The 17,179-nt window shown below is 37.9% G+C and overlaps 1 protein-coding gene across 1 annotated transcript in view; it reads right to left on the reverse strand.

Moving 5' to 3' along the window:
- LOC109913909 (dynein axonemal heavy chain 11-like) overlaps positions 1 to 17,179 on the reverse strand; it is a 336,187-nt gene that overhangs the window by 271,818 nt on the left and 47,190 nt on the right. Inside the window, exons 17-18 of the mRNA XM_048614118.1 lie at positions 12,331 to 12,462; positions 8,533 to 8,693 (exon numbers count right to left, since the gene is read on the reverse strand). Of these exons, the coding sequence (XP_048470075.1) occupies positions 8,533 to 8,693; positions 12,331 to 12,462 (293 nt within the window). The remainder of the gene's footprint in view (positions 1 to 8,532; positions 8,694 to 12,330; positions 12,463 to 17,179) is intronic.

The following is a 17,179-nucleotide window of genomic DNA, read 5'->3' on the forward strand; positions in this document are numbered from 1 at the left end:
ACGACATGTCCATCCTGGGCCTCCTGCAGTGCCACAACGATGCCACCTGAAGGTTGCAGGAACAGCAACTCATATTCCGCTTGGGAACCCTGCAGCCCAATGGTATCAATGTGGATTTCACAAGTTTCAAAATCTCCCCTCCCCCTACCGCATCCCAAAACCAGTCCAGCTCGTTCCTGCCTCCCTAACCTGTTCTTCCTCCCACCTATCCCCTCCTCCCACCTCAAGCCGCACCTCCATCTCCTACCGACTAACATCATCCCGCCCCCTTGACCTGTCCGTCCTCCCTGGACTGACCTATCCCCTTCCTAACTCCCCACCTACACTCACCTTTACTGGCCCCATCCCTGCCTCTTCGACCTGTTTGTTTCCTCTCCACCTATCCTCTCCTCTATCCATCTTCTATCTGTCTCCCACTCTCTCCCTATTTATTTCAGAACCCCCTTCCCCTCCCCCTTTTCTGATGAAGGGTCTGGGCCCGAAACGTCAGCCTCTCTGCTCCTGTGATGCTGCTTGACCTGCTGTGTTCATCCAGCCCTGCACCTTGTTGTCACAGGTGAGAAAACATGTTGGTTTCTAAATTCAACTACTTTCATTTTGAAAACTGAAGAAAGACATCTACCCAGCCATCCCCTTCTTTCTCACTCCCATGGATTGTTACACACTCTGAAGACAACATTAGACAAGAATTATGATAAGGGCATGATTTTCCCCTTCCTGGAGGCTGGGGGAAGAAGTGGAAGTAATTGGGCAAGTTGGACACTGGAAAGAAAACCACCTCTTTATCACCACAAAGTTCTGGAAGAGAAAGCCCATGGATGACCTTCTCACCTGCCACCAAATAAAGCCTGTAAATGGTTAAGTAATGGCCAATTAAGGGCTTCAGCTTGCTACCTCCCCAAACAACTACCTTCCCAACAGGTGAGAAAGGTAACAATCTACCCAACTGAGAGAATATTGTGACCTACCTACCAGGATGAAGGGGAGCCACTGATTGTCCAAATCTGGGGACAGTCAGAGGCACAGGACTGAGGGTGGGAAGCTAAGAGGTTATCCTCTGAAAGCCATTCTCCTCTCCTTGGCTCCCGATCCTGACCCCGACCCCAATAACCATCCCCCGTGAAGAGTACAAAATGTATTTATCTTCTCACTGCAGGGTACCCTGAGGAGCAGGCCTGGGCTGGCAGACTTTAAACGCCAGATGTAACAGGCCTCTGATTGGTCAGCAGCTTCTGGCAGCCCGGGTCACCATTGTCTTGGCCTGCAATTGGTCAAGAAACATGCCTGTCACCTCTTCATGCGCTGTTTTGTGGGAGATTGGACAAATGTTAGTCACCAGCTAACATGCCCGATCTAAGACAATTTAAAAAAAAATCCACCATAATGAAACGATGCACGTGATTTTTTTTAAAAAAATTATATACTAGTTCACACAAATCTATATATTCTGTCTTAGTTTCAACAACAAATCAATTTTATGTCAATGAATCTTTTGAAATTTGTTCTCACAGGTTTCAAAATAATTTGAGGAAGAACCATTCATTGAAAGTGTACTGATATATCCTGAGACTTTGTTGATGCTGTTTATATATTTCAATAAACCTACACAGACATGTTGTGACACACCACCGGAGCAGGTTGGATTTGAAACCCAGACTTTCTATCCAGAGGTAGAGAAATTACCACTGTACCACAAGCCCCTTATTTTGGTTTGAACATTGCTCTGGGATTCTGGATTACTCATCTGCTGATATTGCCACTCAGCACTTATGCTGCATATGCTTTGAAAACATGATATAAATTCAGATCACTGTTGACAAAAGCTAAACTGAAAAGTTTAGGTTTTTCAGGGGGTCTGAGGCCTTTACCTTATGAGCTTTACGAAGGAATTATATTAGATATATGTGATAAAACAATAAGTAAGTTTGCTAATTCCATTGTTCAATAGGTTTTTCCCCCAATTTTTAAACTATTTAAACATTTGCTTGCACAGTAGACATATTAGTTATGGTGAATAAAAGATGAAGGAAATTTTAGTGAGCATATTATCTCAAAGAGATGAGTTTACATGGACAAAACCTACAACAATAAATGTCCAATTCAGGGATTTATAAAGCAAAAAGTTGACATAAAGAGACTGCAATCTGCCAGCTGAAAATTAAGTTGCATCAAGAAAAAGTACAAAGAGATGTAAGACTTTTAACAGGATAAAGTTTTTTTAAGGTGATAAATACATGCCAACAGTCTTCCATTAAATTAGTTCTTTTTAAATGAGAAAATGGTCTATGACACCAGTATGACATATCCTTGAAAAATATTTTAGCTTAGCGCTGTGACTGCAGAGTAGCAGCACCACTTTATGTTGGATAATTTTTTTACAAATTTGATAATAGATAATAATCTACTGAACTGAACTGCCACACACAAATTCTAGAAATGCATTTCTTGAGGCTGAAGCTAAACAGTAGGATTACAAAGCTTTACAATCGTCCCCTTTATCACTTTAATTTTCAAATCTTTTTGCAATATTTCTACCTTTATTAGATCTATTTTGCAGTGTAATTTTCTCACAGGCATTTTCTAAATGTATTTGCTAAATAAAACCTTGTTTTAGAAGTAAATGTATTTTCATAAATTGTTTTTCCGGGGGACATTTGCTCAATAAATCTGTAGTGCAGACATATTCTGATAACTAAACATAGAGCATGGTCTTGTGCTACCCATATATCACTGATGGCAAACTGTTTATAGACCAATTATGAAACATACTTTTTAAAAATTTTTACTTTGGAACTCTGGTAATAAAAATGTCCAAAAGTTACCAGAGCAAATAGAATTCTGGACTCCTTTAAAATTAAACATATATTGAAATTATTAACAATATGTTCCTCCAAGATAAAAATATAGATGTGAATTGGAAAGGTCAGACACTTGTTCAGTAAGAGCTACTGCACCCGTAACAATATCCAACATTTTTAATGGCAAGACTCTAGCCAGAAATACATTGGAAGTTGTTCACTCATTGTGTGAAGACCGTATAGCTGTTGTTTATGAACTTGTCATGCTCTGATTTAAGGTCCTGCCCCACTCTGCCTTTCCTGAATATTTCAATCCATAGTTTTTGACCAGTTCATTATAGCTTACCAACATGTTTAATTCCGAGGCTTTCTTTAACACCACTATAGTTGTGTTTTGCAAATGAAATATAGTTGAATACATTTCATATGACACCTGAGAAAATGACTATTATCAGTGGAAGTTTAAGAGATAATAAGTTACAACCCTTGTACCAGTCTTAGAATTAGCACTATAATAACCTCTGACACTGCCATCTAGTGTTGCAGTGTTATTGTATTACAGATTAAGCTCTGCAATGCTTGCATGTCAGAGAGGTTTTTATGATAACTGCAGTTAATGGAAAAAATAGAAACATCTATATTAGTTTTCTGTTCCCAAAGCATTAGTTGACCTAATCTCTCCATATATATATATAGATAAAAATGTCCAGGTTTATGAATTTTTGTGAAATGACATGATTTCCCAATGTCACAATAATTTATCACTACAGCATCAGGGTAACACTGGATTGGAATTTAGAAGTTTTGCATTCCTGTGCTATTTTTGTATGGGATATTTGTGGGCTGGGAAGTCTTTGAGCCACAATCCACATACATCACTTCTGAGTCAGCATCATCACTGTCAGCCCAATCCAAAATTTGAATTTCCACCTTCCACACTCAAATCCCCATTTTCTGCATTGAAGAGTTTATGACCACTAGGGTAACCTGTTTCAGAGTTGAGAACATTCTAATGGATAAGTATGAAATGTTTTGACAACTTTAAATGTCATCATCAGGATGTTGTTTTTTAAAGTCAATGCAATTAACTGCAGTGATTCACTAAAGGAATGGTCTGAAAAGGTAAGATGACAATTACATTAACTAGTAGTGTTTGAATTTTGGGATGCATTAGATCATTTTTTCCACTGAAGAAAGTGCTAGAATCCATCAAAAACAGTAAAAATAAATTTGCTGAGAATATTCCTGTCTTCTTTTGGTCTGTATCTGAATTATCAGGAGATCTTCAATTTTGAAAAAATTAATGTCCTCTATGTTGAAAATTTAAGTACATTTTACTAGCTTGTCTACATCATTAACTTGCAGGGAGCTTGCTTTGAAATGACAATTAAAAACATCTGGTCATTCAGTTTCACTGTCTGTGATTGGCAATGGTTTGTTTTGATAGCTGTGGCTATTACTAACACTTGGCTGAGTTTCAAGAGCTACATCATTTTTCTTTGCAGGTGTTGTGTTTACATCTTGATTGATAGTTCTGTAAGTTTATTAAAGGATTATCTGCTGTTAATGTAGTAAGTGAATGAATTTGTTTCTGTTACAACAAATTGACCACCTACTTGGATTTTCATTGTTTTTAAAATGGCATTCATGTATGAGAGATTTTCTTTCAGTATAAAGTACATTTGAAAGGCAGTGCAGCTTTATTCTTATTAGGTTTACATTTTCATGTCCATTTCAAAGCACTCCCAAGGCTTGCCAATTCATGGACACTAGGTTGCGATTATGAAGTATGCATGGGGGCATAGAAAGAATGTGCGGTTATTGAAGGGACATTAGGTGTTAGAGAACATAGGAAGTATGAGGGGATATGGAGGAATCATGATGGTATGGGGCATGGGGGTATGAGAGGGAACGGAGTATGAGGGGGCATAGAAGCACAGGGAATAAGCAGGACATGGCTGGGTAGAATTTGAAGGGTGAGGTTTAGAGGGCATGAGAATGAGGTTGGGATCTGGGCAGAAAGAATGGTGGTGGGCCTCTTAACCACTCTGCATCCATATTCACCCTGTATTGAATCAAGGCTCGCAAAGCCTAAACCCTACCAACTTCCATAAACTATGTAAAGGGTTTAGAGGCAGGCTTGGTGTCCCAAATTTCATTTCTCCAGCTCAAAATAAAAATACAGGTCAAGATGTTCAGGACAGGAGGTAATAGCAGCAGTACAGAGATCTTTCATGATTAGAGATGGGTTTTGTGGAGGAATCAAAGACAGAATTTATGTGGTTAGAGATAGTAAATAAGAGAAATGCCATTTTAGGTATATTCGATAGATCACCAACTATTGGGAAAGATACAGAGGAATACATGTATGAAAATGACAGTTCGGTGCAAGAACAATTAGATAGCAATGGGGTCTTCATTATCATATCAAAGACTGGAATAGTAATAGCGTAAAATCTAGACAGGAGAAAGAATTTGTGAGTATGTTCAGGAATATTTTGTTGATCAGTATGTTTCTGCTTCAGTGAGGAATCCCACTGCTGGATGTGGATCAGGGGAATGAGATGAGTCGAGTTCATCGAATGCCAAAGGACAATCCACAGTAAAAATAATGAACAGGAGAGCCAGTGTCAATCAGTTGAGATTATATAAAAATGAAAGATTGTAATGAAAAACAGTAATGAATGATGGCTGCCTTCGAAGAACAGGTAGTTTGGTACAGTCAGACTACACTGCCAATAATAAGGAACTTGGTACATTTTAGTATTAATCCTTTCTGATCAACATGAGCAGTCCCATGAGCACTATCCACTATGATAGTATTATACAGACATGTGCACAGAAGAGTTCAGGATCTTGAAGAATTAGTTACTTCAGGGAAAACCTAACAGGTAGTTAGAAGAAAGGGTCCATGAGCCAAGTCAAATTCCTAGACGGCACAAGGAATCTTTGCAAAATGTGGGAAATTGAAAAGAAAGCACATACTGCTCTGATTAAGTGTTGTTACCACAGCAGGCAGGCATTACAAGGCAGCGTTATTAGCAAGGGAAATCAAGGGCCACATAAGAAATTTAAATCAAGGTTGCACACGCATAACATCTCAAAGGCAGAATTAAAACAACAAAGAGACAGATAAGAAGTTGAAGCAGCCCTGGTCTAACAGAAGAAGAATATTAGCAGACCAAATTAAGTTGGCAGAAAAGACATGAGATTGTTTATTAAAATCTCATTCAAGGCAAGAAATATTTATTTAATGTGCGCAGGACAGGAATTTTCTCGAAAAAAACTGAAAAATTCTGGACATCAAATTAGAACCACAAATATCAGGAGTTATCCAGAAGAAAACAACTTTAAAGAAGCAGGATTCATTCAGTAAAACCATTAAGGATGCAGGAATCACTTATTCAAGCTTCAAGCAGCAGGATTCACTCATAGAAGCCACAGTAAAAGCTACAATGGTCAACATTAGCTGGTGAAGGAGGTGTCCTTTATTTTAGCCACAAAGGTTTAGCAATCCTCCATTTAGACCACAAAATGTTAGAAAACCCTGAGCATAGTCCTGCTATTACTGTAAAATAAAAACCTTTAAGAAAGGAAGGTGAACAAATGCGTAATCATATAAGGAAGACATGGCATCATAAATAGAAATGCCAGGAAGATTCCAGTTCTGAGACAGGTTAACCAGAACACAGAATTGGACATCTTAGTGAAAACAATTTTCAAGCTGCAAAATTGCTTCCAAAGTAGATACTAAATCAGTAATCAAACACATTAACATGCTTTTACACATAATTCTGAGTATAGTTGATGGTGTTATTTCTCACTCAGGTGTAAAAGATGCAACAAATACTTTGAAGAGGTACTCAATGTCTTTTCAAGTTCATGTTTACTGGAGATTCCTTAGGGATTCCTGCGTGTTGCAAACCAGGCTAGAAAAATTATTATTCATAGATAAGATTGGCTAATTTGAACAAAATTCAACAGGTTAAAGATGTAAAAAATGAAGTAAATCTGCGTTAGATGTTTCATCTATCTTGGATTAACTAAGATGCCTGTTAAAATACAAATATCCAGTAGTACATGAGAACTTTTGACATGGCTGAAATGTACAGTAGCCTGGTACACGAGCCTGATAAGGCGTACAGACAGCTGAAGTGATGGCCATTCTGAATGCTTATTTACAGAGTCTGTGAATAGGCCTAAGCACAAATTCCAGATGGTGGGATGAATAAAACCACGCTGTGCAGCCAGTGTAATAACAGAGTTGGAATATTATAGGAGGATTGAACTAATTTGTGAAAGATAACTGAAAAGATGATAAGGAAGAAATGAGGTAAGAATTACCAAGTATGGCCATATAATACAAGCAAAGGTCCAAAAGATGAACAGCAAATGACTGCCATAACAGCTGGATGCTCAACCCAAGGTTTGTTTAAAAGAGCTCAACGCTCATCACCTTGCCCCAACTCCACAGGATATTTTGAAATAAAGCATATGTTTATAAGCCTAAAAGATCTTGTTAATAGTCCACTCAGGCATCCATCCCGGGAAGAGGATACAAGCTAAGACATTTGCGGGAAATTCATTGCAGCAGGCACTGGAAAAGAGCAGTGAAGGATGCCTCCAATAAATCTGTAAAATTGTATCAAAGAAAATTTTTAGGTGTCATTAGGAAGGCCAACATTTGGTACCCATCCATAATTACCCTGGAATGAAGTGGCTTGCTCAGCTATTTTAGTGGCAGTTAAGAGTCAACCTCATTGCTATGAGTCTGGAGTCATTTGTACATAAATATGACAGACTTCCTAAAGGACATTCACAACTCAATTTTTTTTTGACAACAATTGATGGTAGTTGTAGGTTTACCTTTACTGAGATTAGCTTTCAATTCCAGATTTTATTGAATTCAAATTCTACTTGCATCCACAGTGGGATCTGAACCCATGTCCCCACAGCCATAGTCTGGGCCTATGGACTGATGACATGGTGACATTGCCTATATTACCGTAATAAAGGTAACAATAGGCAATTGGCTTCCTAATCACTTGCTGTAAATGCATACAATCCTTGTTATTTATATACACCATCCTAAGGGCTCTGCAATCTCTATTCAAATAATATACTGCTTTTTTTATTCTTCCTGCCAGAGTGCACACGATAATATTTTCCTACATAATACTTCAAATATGCACAATCAATAGTATCGCAAACTCACTTAAGTTGTTTCAATAATTTAGATGCACAAAGGAACTTGAAATAGAAATAGGAATGACAGAATAAGAATAAAGCCAGGCCTTAATGAGGTACATTGAATCTCAACTGTAATTGAGAGGAGAACTGGATGGATGGCATAATATTTTCATTTGTAACAGGCACTAAGTAGCCAAATCATCAGCAATAATCATCTTTCTTCATTGGCATTGGAAGAAGCAGAATTGCCTGCCCTGGACTTTATATTAGTCAGCTCAGTGTGGGAGATAACTGAGTTCTTAGACCTCCCAAATACGAATGGACGTCAGCAAAAAACAGCTTGACACCAGCAGTTTATAAATGAGGCTCGAGCCTGAAAATAGCATTGACCTCACATCCATAATTTGTTTGTTGTCCATCCAGTGGGAAAATAACCCTCCGATGTGCAATGCCATGTAAGATCAACAAGTAGTAACATAATATCGAAATACTGTGTAAAATAAATGTTGAAATTTTAAACTTATAATGGATGAATAGTATTTACCTGTCAGTCAGTGGAGTAATCACCAGTCGAGATGTGTTCCCTAAGTATTCATAAGAGTATTGAAACTGAGCATCACATATGTTGACAAAGCAGTGGCGCTGGATATTGTCCCAACGATGTCGCAATTGAGACAGCCAGGCAAACGCTTGGGCATTTGTAACCTGTGATAGAAAGACACAAATCCAAAACTCACTGATGATACATAGACAGTCAACTTTATTAGTTATGCACATAGAAACATCAAATTCAAAAAAGTATTGCTTTGTGTTACTCTTCTTTGCATTTGGGTATTGATGGCTAGGCCAGCATTTATTGGCTTATCCCTAGAAGCCCATCTGCGAAGGTGATGGCGAGCTGCTGTCTTAAACCACTGAAGTACATTTGCTGTAGGCAGACCTAACCTGCAATTATGAAGACATTTCCAGGATGCTGACTCAGCAACACTGAAGGAACATGGACATATTTCCAAGATAGGATGATGAGTGGCTTGGAGGAGAAGATTCAGGTTTTGAGGCTCCAACGTATTTGTTGTTCTTGTTCTTCTATGTGGAGTGAATTTGTGAATTTGGAAGATACTGTCGAAAGAGCCTCGGTCGGTTTTTGCAGTGCATCTTATAGATGGTACACATTGCAGCAACCAAGTGTTCGTAGTGAAGGTATGAATGTTTGTGGATAAGGTGCCAGTCAAGCAGGCTGCTTTGACCTAGATGGTGTCAAGATTTTTTATTGTTGCTGGTGCTGGACTCATCCAGGGAAGTGGTATTGATTCTCCAACACTCCTGAATTGTGACTTGTAGATGGTGGACAGGATTTTGGGAGTCAGGAGGTGAGTTACTTGTTGCAGAAGTCCTAGACTCTGACTTGCTCTGGTAACCACATTATTTATGTGGGTGCTCCAGTTCAGTTTCAATGATAATCACCAGGATGTTGACAACGGGGGATTCAGTGATGATAATGCCATTGAATGGTAATGTGCAGTGCTTAGATATGGTCATTTCCTGGCAGGTGAGTGCAACTTGACTTTTGCCAGCTCAAGCTTGGATGTTGACCAAGTCTTGCCGCGTATGGCTATGAACTGCTTCAGTGTCTTATAAGTCATGAATGATGCTAGACAATTTCAGCAAATAGCCCCACTTCCGACCTTATAATGGAGGGAAGGTCGTGGACGAAGGAGCTGAAGATGTCTGGACCTGGAAACAATGGAAACCAAAACAGACTTTGGTATCCAGGTAAATATCATTAAAATATCATTAACAGGTACAAACAATAATCCAAGAGGTTAATGGAATGTTTGACTTTATATCTAAAGGGCTGGTATGCAAAGGGGGTTAGAAGTAATTTTTCAGTCATGCATTCAAAAAGAACAAAAACAAAGTTGCTGGAAAAGCTCAGCAGATCTGGCAGCATCTGTGAAGAAAATATGAGAGTTAACATTTTGGTTCCGGTGACCCTTCCTCAGAACTGTTCTGAGGAAGGGTCACCGGACCTGAAATGTTAATTCTGATTTTTTCTTCACATATGCAGCCAGGCCTGCTGAGCTTTTCCAGCAACTTTGTTTTTGTTCCTGATTTACAGCATCCGCAGTTCTTTCAGTTTTTATTGCATCCAAAAAGCTTCGGTTAGTCCACATACAGGGAAATGTGAGCAGTTCTGGGCAGCACACCTTAAGAAGACAGAAGTATGATATGGACTATAGGATTTACATATACAATATCATTCTGTTTTAAGTTTAGGTTTCTGGTTTTTAAGTTAGTAACCTGTGGATGTTCTGTGTGTCAGTAGGTAACTATTAATTTGCAAGTATTTCTGTGGCCTTGGCAATTTATTTCAAAACAGATTTTGAGGTCTAGCTTTAGAGTGAACGAGTTTTTGTGAACCACTGATGGATTTTCATTTATCTTAGATTGTCTTGTGATTCAAAAGGCAAATCACGGAGCCTTAAGGTTTGTTAGAGACTTCTGAAAGTTTTTTTTTAAATCTTAAGGTAAAAGCCCATAACCTAATTGAGGAAGCCTTTTAGTTTCAGCAGTCCTGTGAAATCCTCGAAAAAGGATAACTCTACGGACCAGTGATTCAGAGGAGAGAACAATATGTAGTGAATTAGATTACCTTAGAGTTAAGATTCAGCATTAGTCTCAGACCAGAAGAGCTGGGATAAAACACTGAAGGAGTTATTTCAAACTGAGTACATTTAAGCTTAGGTGTATGACGGGCCCAGGGAAAAGATGTTGCAGTTCCAGGCTGAAAGTTAAAGTCACAGTGTCAGATAAAGGTCTCTGAGTATTGATTCTGTACCAGGAATGTGCTTAGGATACTATTAAAAAGCTATTTTGTTTCTTTGTAATTTATAGAGTGTATTTTGGTATTAATGAGATTTGACTGTTACTATATATTTAAAATCTTTGAATTTATATTATAAGCAGATAGTTTGGTTTATTCTGCCTTATCTTCATTTCTTTTGTGAGAAACTTCTGTTTCATTGTTAAAGCAATATCTGCAGCATTGCATGTTTATGTTTCAGCAAGGACCCACTTTGTTAAACAGAAACAAATCAATTTTCTGAATTTTTCTGAAATTTTCTGAAGGGTCCAGACCCAAAATGGCAACTTTCCTGCTCCTCTGATGCTGCTTGGACTGCTGTGTTCCTCCAGCTCTACACTGTGCTTTCTCTGACTCCAGCATTGGCAGTTCTTACTATCTCTGAACAAATAAAAATATGTTCAATCAAGCCAGGTTTCAGTCTGGGATCTGACTAGTTTGATAACAATGTCAGCTGGGATCTTACACACAGATTGATTGGAATTATATCTTGACTCTAGACTCAAATTATGGTTAGTGGTTAAAGGAACTTGGTTGTATTTGACAGGTTAAGGGCTGATTTAATGAAAGTTTCCAAGATATTAAAGGAGCACAAATAGAGTAGATAAGCTATTTCTTTTATTTCAGGAGAGACTGGAGGCATAGTTTAAACATTAGATGCAAACCAGTCAGGAGGGACTTAAAGAAAAGAGATCTTTACATAAGCGTGATAGAACTTTGGAACTGTCTTCCAAAATGGTGGGTTCAGGGTTGAGTCAGGCACACTGGGAGATGACTTGGTCTGCCAATGCTGATGTATGTTGTTTGAAAGGCAACCCCCTGTTCTCAAGGACTTTATTACTATAGCTTACTCATATTTCAGGGTTCTAATCCCCATTTTGCACAGACTTCCTCATCTTTACGTGGAAATATATTGCCATTCCTTCACTGTCACTGGATCAAAATGCTGGAACTCCTAAGTAGTACAGTGGGTGTTCCTACATGCCCAAAGACTGCAACAGTTCAAAACAGCAGGTGGTTGCCACCTTCGATTGTGCAATTAGGGGCAGATAATAAATGCTAGCCAGGTTTTGATGCCCGTGTACAATAAACAAAAAAAACTCCAAAAATTTTTAACTTCTACATTGCACACTAAGACCCTTGCTATGGAAGGAACAGGAAATGTTATAACTAGGTAATTAATGCAAATAGCCCTCTTAAATTGAGTTTCATCATCTATAAGTCACACCCCACCTCTTTTCTGCTGCCAGCATGAATTATTGCCCTGCCTGCCGTTTTGGAAGTTCCGTGGCATCTCCGTGATTCTGCTAAAATCTGAGCTACAATGTCCAAATTAAGGGCAGATTTTTCCATTTTGGTGAAATAATATAGGAACAGATTAACAAGTTACAAGTTGAACAGTAGTACAAAAGGAGAATAGTCTATTCAGGAAAACTAAAAGAAAGATGCAGAAAATTTGCAGGAAATTGTCTAACATGCCTTCTGAGCGATGAGCTTTGCAACCACGTCCCGAGCATGGACATCTATAGTGCATATAGACATAATTTTCTGTCTGTCCCCTGGTGTCAGGTCTCCCAGTAACATGTTGATCAGAACGTTCAACTGCACCACCTGAAAATTAAAACAAACACCATTTTAGTTGGAGGACATAAATGAACAGAAAAAAAATGTAAAATAAATAGAAATTGCAAATTTAATGATTATTACAATAGTTACTTGGGTAGGCTGTACAGCATGTTCACGACATTTAATTACACTGCCGAAGTCAGACTTCAGATACGTTTTAACAGATTATGCCATTCAGTTGCTGACTTAGTTGTTTTATAGCAATTTTATTCCAAAATATTACCTTTAGCTTTAGCTTTAACTTTAACATAATGGCCTAGAAATTAGAATGTTCGCTTCTCACTTTACAGATGTTTAAAACATGAAAATGTGTCTCATGAATTTTCCTAGAAACCTATTTGTTGCACTTTTCTCAAGTGTAAACTGCATGAGGTAAATTCTCAGAATAGCTTGAAGCAGTGTTCCCACTATTTACACAAAGAACTCACCCCATGACTTTGCTAGAGAATAGTAAGCCAAAACTTATAAGTTGGCCTCAGGGGTATGGTGATTTTTTTACAGGCCAACAAGTAATGTTTTTGCATATTCTCCATCTCAAGGTCAATACCCTTTTCAGCCACAATGTGCTACACTTGCATTAGTAGTCAGCCTCAAAGTTTCACTTCATAAATCTATGTTTACTCAACAGTACCTTATAACTGAGCACAAGGATTAAGCAATAATATGGGCTGCATTGCTAAGATGTGCAGGAGTAAAGGACGTGTCCACTCTTTGCCATACCGGGTACCAGCTGTTACAAATATTACTGTACATGGTATCCTAGTTCTACATTGTAGAACAATGCACATGTCAGAACATTTCCCCAGATGATAAACCTGTCATCTCGATTTCCACGCATGTTCTACGGCAGGAGGTCAGAAAAACAACGTAAACAACTAAAAGCAGCTATTTTCACTGTTGTTCTATGTTTTTTGTTGATCTTCTGACAATATTTCAGTCAGAAGATCAAGGCAACATTTGAAATTCAGGGCTACGTTCTCCTCTTCCAGTCGTTTCTCTCATCAAAGGATTAGAAACTAACTCTACGGTTACATCATGTACTTTTTAGAAGTTTATTTTGGTTTCAACCAGACTACATTTTCTTTGTGGTTTTTCCCAAAAATTTAGAAATTAAATTTTACGTGTCTTATCATCTATCCTGTATGCACAGTTATCTGCTTTTATTTTATTTCTCATGATCACTTTTACATTTTTATTTGTTCACTTTGTTTGATCTCCTTATGAATTATTATTCATTTCTGTCAGCTTTCCTCCTGTTTCTATACTTTGCCCACAACTATCAAATGCCACCCAGCCTGTGTAATATGTGTCACAGAACTACCTACCTGTCTGCATGCCTGTATACGCTATAATAAAAATGCAAACCATATTGCTCTGGCAGGCAATACCATGTTAAAAAGGGTTCACTCCTAAGCTGAATAGAAATGAACATCTGTTTTACATTTAATCCCACACCAACAGGCTCTAACATTCACTTGTATTTCTCCTCCATCTAAATGTCTAACCAAAATGCATAATATTTTGCAACTGGGACCATAAATGTTTGAGACTTGATTTAATATTACCAAATCAACCACTAGCAACACGTTTTAGATCTCTCCTCTGGGTTAACATTATAATTAATCACCTGATTAAGCAATCCCAGACAATGCGTAAGAGAATTACCAATATCATTTTTCTATCAGTGCAGGTTATGTCACAAACTGTTTTAAAAGTGAAATTATTCTTAATAATGTTATGGAAACAGCATCTTGCACAAATTTCTCCAAGCTATAGCAATTACACTTGAAAGGTTTTATAGTGACTGTGAATTGCTTTGAATCATTCTAAAATTGTGAAATTTACCATTGTTTTTTAGTTACAAAGTGCAGTGTATATTAGGTTCTACATGTAACAAAATATCTGAGTGCACTTTTTGTACTAAGATTTGCAGTGGCAACAAAACTGATACATTGAAAATATGTCTGATTTCAGATGCATGTGTTGCTGGATTGAATTTTACATACTGAACAGAATCAGCTATTTGGGGGTGGCACGGTGGATCAGTGGTTAGCACAGCTGCTTCACAGCACCAGGTACCCGTTTCGATTCCACCCTCAATCTGTGTGGAGTTTGCACGTTCTCCCTGTGTCTGCACAGGTTTCTGTTGAGTACTCCGGTTTCCTCCCAGAGTCCAAAGATGTGCAAGCTAGGTGGATTGGCCATGCTAAATTGTCCATTGTGTTCAGGGATGTGTAAATTAAGTGTATTAGCCATTGGAAATGCAGGGTTACAGGGAGGAGGTGGAGGTTGAGTCTGGGTGGGGTGCTCTTCAGATGGTCAGTGTAGACTTGTTGGGCTGAAGGGCCTGTTTCTATACTGTAGGGATTCTATAATTTAGCAGTGAGTGTATCAACAGAGTGAAAGCTCAGTCATTCAGGAGTTCAAATACATTGTCTTGTTCATTCAGTATTCAAAAGGAGTGGCACATTCAACAAATTAGCATGTAAGATCAACATCTTTTCAGAATTTGAACATAGCAAAAAGCAAATATGGTTTTCTTGTAGATTTTCAAACAAAAACTGCTTAATTCTCCTGACAGCTGATATCCGTGCTGAAACAGCAAACTTACAGAAGAACAGAGACAGAATCTGTAAAAGGATATGGAGTATTTTTATGAAAACACTTTCAAAGAAAATCATAAAGCTTACTCAAATTATTTCTGCTGAGTAATGTTACTTATACAAACGTACATCAGTTTCATATTTAATTAGATTTTTCATATGTTCTTATTAAGGTACTGTGATGAAGGCTTGTATTTTTCGGATTCCAAAGCAGAGGTAAATGGGTTTGAGTCAGAAACTAGTTTTCTTTAGCAGTTGATCCAAACTGCATTTCCAAGAAATCAGGTATCTTAAGCTAAATGACTAGACATGCTACGATAATTAATTCAATGCTATTAGGTTACGATTTTACAAACGAGAGAAAGAGAGGCCAGAGGTCAGAGGCAGGTTAAATTCAGAAGAAAAGATCCATTTCAGCAAATGTGTTGTTTATTAGCCTCAAAGTAGTTCAAGTATCTGGAATATGCTCCAAGGTTCTTTCTTCAGGGAGAAAAGTCATTGAGTTACACTGTGTCTATGTCTCAGGGTGAAACAAAGAGAAACACACTGTGTGAATGCAGAAATTCACTGAAATTAAGTGCTCATCTGCTGAGTAAATAAAATCAACAAGTGAAGATAAGAAAGACACCTCCACTAGGGTTGGGTATCTCCCAAGGATACCAAAGATTCTGCTGGTGGAAAAAAATTTGAATCTTTCTTTTGTTGTTTACGATAACATTATTCCAAATAACGTTTTTTTGGTCACAAACTTGTGTTCTTTTGTTAAAATACACTGGAAGTCTCTTGTGAATATTTTCAGTGACTGATCATCATGATACCCAAATTGCAAAAGTAAAATTTATAATCCATCAGCCAGATTTCTCCCTGATATCTCTAGTACTACCATCTTGTGAAATCATTTCAATACAGAAATGAAGATTGGTCAACTCAGGTAATTAAATATTGCTGAATTTGTTTGTGAAATATTGCATTTTCTTCAAATTATGCAAGGCATTTCCCCTCATTAGAAATCTAGAACTAGAGGGCACAATTTCAAAATAAGGGCCTCCCATTTAAAATAGGATGAAGAGGACTTTCTTCTCACAGAGAGTAATTAATCCTAATAATTCTCTGCCCCAAATTGGAGGATTGATCATTGAAAATAATGAAGGCTTAGTTAGATTTTGATCTATAAGGGAATTAAGAGTTATATGGGACAGGGAGCAAACAGGAGTGGAAGTTACAATCAGTGCAGTTATGATCTTAGTGAATGGAAAGGCAGGCACAAAGGGCCAAATGATCAACTCCTGCTCCTAGTTCTTTCTTATGATGGACATCTCATGTTGGGCAGTGCACACAGATACAAAAAATAACCAAGATTGCTTATAGCATTGAATAAGGAATGAAGAGTATGAATCAAATGAAATTGGTCATGAATGCAAAGTTAAGCTTGGAAGCAGTGATAAAGACATGGATGGGGGTTTAACAGCTGATAGATTAAGGCTAAGGCAAAGGCAAAGACCGGTGATGTTAGCAAGATAGAAGTAAGGGCTTGCAATCCCAGCTTAATTAGGATGCCAAATTTTGTGTTTATAAGCAATAAAGGTGTGGGGAGAGCATGGTACAGGGAACAAATACGTATACTGTGATGCAGCTGAAGACAATGGCTTCGGTCTTCTCAACGATTAGTGGTAGGAAAGTTAGGTAAGTTAGTTCTAATTTGGCTCAAAACGCTTTATAATATTTCAGCATTCCATGCAATAAGATGCAATTTGCTTGTCTAATCTAATTTGCGTAGCTGCTCATAACTCCAGGTGCAAACTCAAAAAGAAAAAAATTGTACCCGCTAAATTTACAGGAAAGGGGACAACATAAGGTATAATGATATTTGTGTTGACAGAAATTTATATAGATACTGCAAGATCATCTCATCATCAGCCATTGTCTAAAGAGTAAGAGATGAAGAGATGGAAGTCCAAGGTGAAGAAAAAGGTACAAAAACAGAAGTTGCTGGAAAAGCTCGCAGGTCTGGCAGCATCAGAACCGTTCTGAGGAAGGGTCACCAGTACCAAAACGTTAACTCTGATTTTTTTCTTCACAGATGTTGCCAGACCTGCTGA

This window comes from Rhincodon typus, chromosome 2 (assembly GCF_021869965.1).
Source record: "Rhincodon typus isolate 14 chromosome 2, sRhiTyp1.1, whole genome shotgun sequence".
NCBI lineage: Eukaryota > Metazoa > Chordata > Chondrichthyes > Orectolobiformes > Rhincodontidae > Rhincodon > Rhincodon typus.